At 40.8% G+C, this 7,283-nt stretch overlaps 1 protein-coding gene across 1 annotated transcript in view; it reads right to left on the reverse strand.

Annotated features, from left to right (window-relative positions):
• Positions 1–235: 235 nt before the first annotated feature.
• Positions 236–7,283, reverse strand: part of LOC111861772 (brain-specific homeobox protein homolog) — a 31,916-nt gene continuing 24,868 nt past the window's right edge. The window contains exon 5 of the mRNA XM_033750453.1: positions 236–588. Within this exon, the coding sequence (XP_033606344.1) occupies positions 455–588 (134 nt within the window). The 3' untranslated portion in view covers positions 236–454. The remainder of the gene's footprint in view (positions 589–7,283) is intronic.

Consider the following 7,283-nt stretch of genomic DNA (forward strand, 5'->3'; position numbering starts at 1 on the left):
CACAATCCTGTTATATGAGCCTCACAAGCCTGGTACCAGAAGCTCACAATCCTATCATCTGAATCCCTCGACACTCACCGGAAGGTCACAATCATATTATTTGAGCCTCACAATCCTGGTACCAGAAGCTCACAATCCTATCATCTGAATCCCTCGACACTCACCGGAAGGTCACAATCATATTATTTGAGCCTCACAATCCTGGTACCAGAAGCTCACAATCCTATCATCTGAATCCCTCGACACTCACCGGAAGGTCACAATCATATTATTTGAGCCTCACAATCCTGGTACCAGAAGCTCACAATCCTCTCATCTGAGTCTCTCGGCACTGTCACTGGAATCTCACAATCCTGTTATTTGAGTGTCTCAGTCCTGTCGCCAGAAGCTCACAATCCTGTCACTAGAAGCTCACAGTCCCGTCTCCTGAGTCTCTCAGTGCTGTCACTATTGCTCACACCAACGTGGGCTGGGCGCTGTGTTGCTCACCAACGATGTCTATCTCATCTTCCTCACTTTCGCTGTGCGTCACCTTGCCACCCAATTGTGAAGACGATGTGGGGCGACTTGAGAAGTCCACGGGTCCGCCTGCAACACAAAGCGGAGCCCTTTAAGCTACATGTCTTATGAATTGGACCGATCGACAGTATTTCTCTACTCATTTGTTTGTAATCAGAGATCTGTCCGCGATGAAAGGTACAACGATATGTTCAGCGGTATTCTGAAAGCAGTTCTGCGTATCATACAGGTGTTTCAAGGACCGTTCGTCATAGGATAAAGGATGGTTATCGGGGAGATTATTTTGAGAAGAAAATGTAAGTTCTTTTCTTATTCTCAGCTATTATCAATGGAAGTATAATGATGAAACTCCTCGTTTACAACTTCTGGAGCAATGTACGCCGTATAATAATAAGTACAAATCACTCCGTCCAATGTGACATATACCGTAAGTTTTTACTACATGAAAACTTATCTCCCTTACATGTTTCGGTCCCTACGGACCATCTTCAGAGGGAACATCATTACAAACTGGAAACTACCATCACAAGAGGTGTTTTGATTTAAAATACATACACTTATATCCTATAATGCACAGTACGCTTAAAGTCTAACATTTCACAATCACAGCAGCTTCCTGGTATTGTAAAGTTTTTAAAAGTTTCTAGATGTTATTTAAAAATCTTTATTGTCAATAGTTAACATTTTTAAACCACATAGGCTCCTGTCCGTGCTCCTATCATTCTTCTTGTATGCGGTAGATTCTGTGCCGCCTGTCTATCTTGATGAGGAGGTTCTTGATGTCGTCCAGGGTTTGTTCGTGGCTTGCTGTGTTGTTTTCACGAACAAACCCTGGACGAGGCCTCTGTGGCTCAACAGTTCCTGCATAGAGCCAATACGCCACAGTATAACGTGTACTTTTTCACGATTTCTTTAGTTGTTTTATTACATAGTTTGTTATTTCAGTAGCTACTGTAGTTTAGTTAATCTGTTAGTTGATTACGTTGGATAATTAATTAAATTTAGAGTATACTATCTTCTGGGATATGACTCCGTGTAGTCCGTTGAAAGTCTCTGCTTGCCACCCGTTTTCACATTGGTTTCTTTCTTGTATTCTTCGATCCTGAAAATGGTGACAGCAAGTTCTTCCAAAAAGTCTGTTGAATCTCAACGGATTACACGGAATTATATTCCAGAAGATAGCAATTTTCCTGACTACTCCTGGGTTAACCTAAATCCTACATGATTAAATCCCCCCCCCCTTGGCGCTACAGCCCTCATTTGGGCCTAGGCCTACCTCCGTGAAACTCTCCGTTCACTTCGGTTTACTAGTTCTTACACATACGGTAGGACTCCTTGGGCGAGTGATCAGCTCGTCGCAAGGTCTCTACCTGTACATAAACACAGAAAAACGCTCACAAACATCCATGCCCTGAGTGGGATTCGAACCCACGTTCTCGGCTTCCGAGCGAGCGAAGACAGTGCATGCCTTAGACCGCTTGGCTACCGTGACCGGCTACATGATTAAATTTAGTAGATTAAATAATTTCCTTAGTTGTGTTCTTGACAAGGTAGTTTAGTAGTTGGTTGGTTAATTGGCTAGATTAATTCTATTGGGTAATTTTCGTAGTTAGATACTTGACGAAGTATTCAATGTAGTTGATTTGATGCTTGGCTAGATGTTATTGTGGAATTAATTTATTTGATATTTGACATTTTTTCTCATGCGATGGAGCTTCCTCTAAACAGCATAAAGTTTATGTTGTAAATGCAAGTGCAAATCCTAAATTCCGAAAGCTTGGCACAGATTTTCCTTCCATAAGGTGATGTCGCTTTACATCGCAGCTGCAGCCCAATAGGATGACAGCGTCACTCTCACACAACAAATCAAATCGATTGAGCCTTTAGCTGGGAGCATTAACCCGTCATTAGCCACACAAGTGTGATCGTTTATGTAATATATTCCATCATTGTCAAGTATTTTAATTTTGCAGCCGACGGCTCAATTTTCCTCAAATTACTCTGTAATTACGCGCGTCAGTGCGGCCATCAGTTCATAACCAAAAACTGCAGACAAAGCAAAATATAAAACAAGTAAAAAAAAAAAGTAAAGCTATCCCTGTAACAGGCCATGGAGGCCCATAGAGTTGTGAGACGTCGAGGCTCCCACATTTTCTAGACAATCGGCTCACAGATGGCGGTAATTAAATGTCAGAGGAAAAGCTTATAATGGATGGAACTGAAGACGCTTACAGGAGCCAGGATAGCTCAGTCGGTATATTAATGAGGCTACGAGCTTGATGAACAAGGAGTCGGGTTCGATTCTAGGTAGAGGTAAGAAATTTGTTCTTCCTCACAGTGTCCAGAATGGCTCTGGGGCCCATCCATCCTTCTATCCAAATGTTACCGGGTTCTGCACCCTGATCTTAAAGACGGCGGGCCGCTGAGTCTACAGTTCCACTCCATATTTGCCGAGGTGAAGAATGTGGAGTTTTACCTCCGTTGGTTTCGCTATGATTAATTATTTAAACACAGGGACAACGTAACCAATTTATTTACTGAATGTGTTTTTATTTCCTTTGGCGCTTCAGCCCCAATTTGGGTTTTCGCCTACCTCCATGAAATTCTCCGTTTTCACTTCAATTTATTAGATCTTAGACATTCTGTGGGACTCTTTGGGTTGGTGATCAGCTCGTCGCAAGGCCTCTATCTGTACATAAACACAGAAAAACGCGCGCGCGAACACACACACACACACACAAACACCAAACATTTATGTCCTGAGTGGGATTCGACCCCACGATCTCGACTTTCCGAGCGAGCGACCTTTAGACTGCTCGGCTACCCTAACCGGCAGTGAAGGTGCTTGCTTTCCTTAAAATGCTTCAATATGAATGATCACCCTGGCAAAGTCCGTGGCCTGTAGTCCGCAAGCGAACTATACCTACCGAGCGACCGCCGCTTATCGGTGAATTTACTGCCAACTTTTGCGGATACAGAGTGTCGCATGGTCAGCGCAATGAATTCCAAAGGCCGTTAATCTCGGTTGTCTAGACCGAAGCCGCTATTTCCTTGAAATAGCTCCTCAGTTATCCTCACGAGGCTGAATGGACCCCGCTCCAGACCCACTACTTCTCAGAAAATCTGGTGGCGCCGGGAATCGAACCGAGTACTTGGGTTTCCCCTGCCAATCTTCATTCCACCAATTGCTCCACAATCACCCTCACCTATCATCTGGGGCTAGTACTGCGGCCAGAACTGGCTGCAGTACAAGGGACTTACGTCCCACCCCACTAGCAATAAAAAAAAACAACATAATAGCAAATGAACAATATGGTTTTAGGAGTAATTCATCTACAAAAGTGGCCTCACATAAATTAATTAATGATATATTAAACGTACTGAATAACACAATATTAGTGGGTGGCATTTTCTGTGATTTCAAGAAAGCTTTTGACTCTGTCAGTATCTGTCTTATCTGTCTGTCTGCCTGCCTAAAGTAGAATTTTATGGAATAGTTGGTAAAGCCAATGCATTCATAAAATCCTATCTCAGAGACAGTTACCAAAGGGTTATAAATTCATTTTACTCATTGGAGGAATATTTAACTCCAATATTAACTAATGATCTCGGTCTGTTATACGCTGGATGCCTAGTAATATATTTTTATGTATCATTATAGTAGTCTTGTGTCATTAGTGTGCTGCATTCTCTTACATATATATTTTATAACTGTGTTAATGATTTACTCATTGTGATTTGTCTTTGATAATATGTGTAATTATTATGGATTAAATATAATTAATTTTTACTTATATAATTTATGCGACTTGTCCTGTTATTTTTGACTATTACTATATCCACTGTTTTTCCAGCCATGTAAGGATTCATTCATTCATTCATCAGTAATCTGTCAGACAACAGGTACACAGTCTGTTCCAAAACAGTTCCTCCACTTAATGCGATTCCTTCAAATAAGAATATCCTCTTCTGTCCCCAAGGTCATCCTGCATCTTCTTACGTCTTCTTCCTCGTCTTCTGGTCACTTATATCCGCCCCTCCGGTTTGTTTTGTCTCCAGAGGAAACATCTCGCATACATGGTATCTCTGTTTTTTGAAAGAGACTATCCAGGAAAAGTGATAATGTGGTAGTTCTTCCATTTGCTTTCCACATCGCAGTACAACAGCCGTTCAAACCACTCTGGTCACGCCTGTTGCTATACGAACTTGAACCATCTCGAGCATCATTTGCTCTGTGCTTCAAGTCGCTGCTGAAGACGCTGCTTCCGGCATCAATTTTTGGTTTTTGGTGTCTCTCTTCGTCTGATGCCTACCCTTTGACCTGTCCAGCAAGGGAGGCCCTGCCAGTAGCTATGCTACCGCTGGTATAACTCTCAGGGTCCTTGGTATACTCAAACATTCATGGAATGTAAATAAATGAATGAATGTCTGTTTTAGTACATGATGTGATGGCTTTTTTCTGTTGCTTTATACGACGAAGAAATTAAGTTTAGCCAGTGTCTGCATTAAATGAATTAAACGTAACCCCACAATGTAGCACCTATACCATGTTTGTAATGTTTACTGATGAATTATTTCAGGATTTTGAGACAATATGTAATACTCTTACAGGGCTGTGGTATGGACAGGAAGAGTTGGGTTATCGTGTACTACTGATTCTGCCAGAACGCTGTACCGCTGATGACTGAAGCAGCCAGGCAGAGGGCCACAGAGAAGAAGATGAAGATACTGACTCATCAGTGTCGTTAGGAAAGTAATGCTTCTTCATTTTCCCTTATAATGCCCTGCTCATACCAACCCTGGAAATTGACAGAGAGCAATTATGGAATTACTGGAAGAATATGTGTGCCAGCTAGTCACATGAGCATCATTAGATGTTTCATAAGTTGGAGAAAGTAACCCTGGTGACAAGCAGTTGCAGTGCAGCAACAGAAACTACTGTGCAGTGAATGACAACATCGTCAGCCAGAGTTCGATTACATACAAGAAACTTATTTTGAACTTGAGCTCCATCTCTTTCCCGCTTTACAAACAGGTTTCCTTCGTCTCAGAATATTAGAACTTCACTGGGTCAGAGTTTATTCTGGCCTTTATCTTCAAGTAATTAAATTTCAATCGGGAATTGTGTGAGAAATTGTTTTCTGACGCACATGGGCCTTGTTTATGTGTAGGTAAGAAAGAAGAGGCATTACTTTATAATTGACTTGAAAAATTCAGTTTGTCGACCTCAGTGTGAAACTCTGAGAAGCAGAATCAGTATCAGGTTTGAATGTGGGTAGGACTATTTTGTAATTTCTTTACCTGTTTCATTTTCATTACATTGTTATTCACTTCTGTAGTTATTGGTGTATTCCTTCTCTTGCTTTTGCCATATAATCCTACCTGTACTGAACTGGTGAGCATGAACATAAGATTTTCAATAGAAATTCCACTTCTTTAAGATATATTATTAATTTTTGCTATATAATCTTATCCAGTACTGAACTGGAAGAAGAATAGATACCAGATTTTCAGTATTCATTACATTTTTTTTGTAAGACATGTTACCTTTGCCATATAAACCTTTCCATTACTGAACTGAAATATGAATACATACCAGACTTTCAGTATTCATTATATTTCATTAAGATATGTTAACATTTCTGCCATATTGTTCTGCCCAGCACTGAACTGGTGAAGATGAATATAGCAGATTTTCTTATATCATTAAATGCAGTCTTAATCTTGTTGACAAGAGTGCATTTCACATTCTCGAATTCCATCATTCTAATGAAAATAATGATAAGTGGGAACATGAGTATTGTTGCTTACAATACATGATTTATAATACTTAAATGTAACCGAAAAACTGTGTTCTGTATGGCTTTCAAGTGTAAGTTATGGGGGACTTATGGGGTTTAATATATGTATCTCTGATGGAAACAGAATTTTCTTTCAAGTTTCCCCACCTTCAGCTTTCCTAAATACAAGTATTCCATGTATGTTACAGTTCACAATGTTCAGTGCCTTTGGTTAAAGGGGTGTTTCATGTGAAAGAAAGGTTATGACTTTCCAGGCACTGGTGACAAACTTTCTCCAGATAAATAATTTGCAACCTAATCTCTAGTGCTCCAGACCTGCAGAGGCTCTTATTTCGTTATTTTTTATTTCTTGGAAAGGGTGGGGAACCAAGTTTAATGACACTTCACTCAAATCCGAACCAAAGGATATGGGTGAAGTGATATTGAACTTACCTATGTAGCTGAGCCCTTCTTGAGAACCCGCCAATTGGGCAGTCACTGAAGAATTATCCAACCTCCACTGGTCCCTATCCTGAGCCAAATCAATCCAATCCATACCATACCATCCTATCCAGGATACATTTTAATATTGTCCACCCGCCTACGCCTTGGTCTTCCCATTGGGCTCTTTCCCACCAATATCCTATACGCCTTCCTCTTCCCCCCATTTGTGCTACATGCCCTTCCCATCTCATCTTCCTTGACTTGATCATGTAATTATACTTGGAGAAGAGTACAAATTATGAAGCTCCTCATTATGCAGTTTTCTCCAACCTCCCATCAGTTCATCTCTCTTCGGTCCAAATATTCTCAACGCCCTGTTTCCAAACACCTGCAGTCTATGTTTCTCCCTTAATGTCAAAGACAAAGTTCCATACTCATACAGAACCACAGGCAATATTATAGTTTTGTACAGAACTATTAGGCTTATTTTGGACTCTATCCATTGGCTGGTGTGTGTATATGTATACACACGAAAAAAAA

Source organism: Cryptotermes secundus, unplaced genomic scaffold (genome assembly GCF_002891405.2).
Source record: "Cryptotermes secundus unplaced genomic scaffold, Csec_1.0 scaffold413, whole genome shotgun sequence".
Taxonomy (NCBI): Eukaryota; Metazoa; Arthropoda; class Insecta; order Blattodea; family Kalotermitidae; genus Cryptotermes; species Cryptotermes secundus.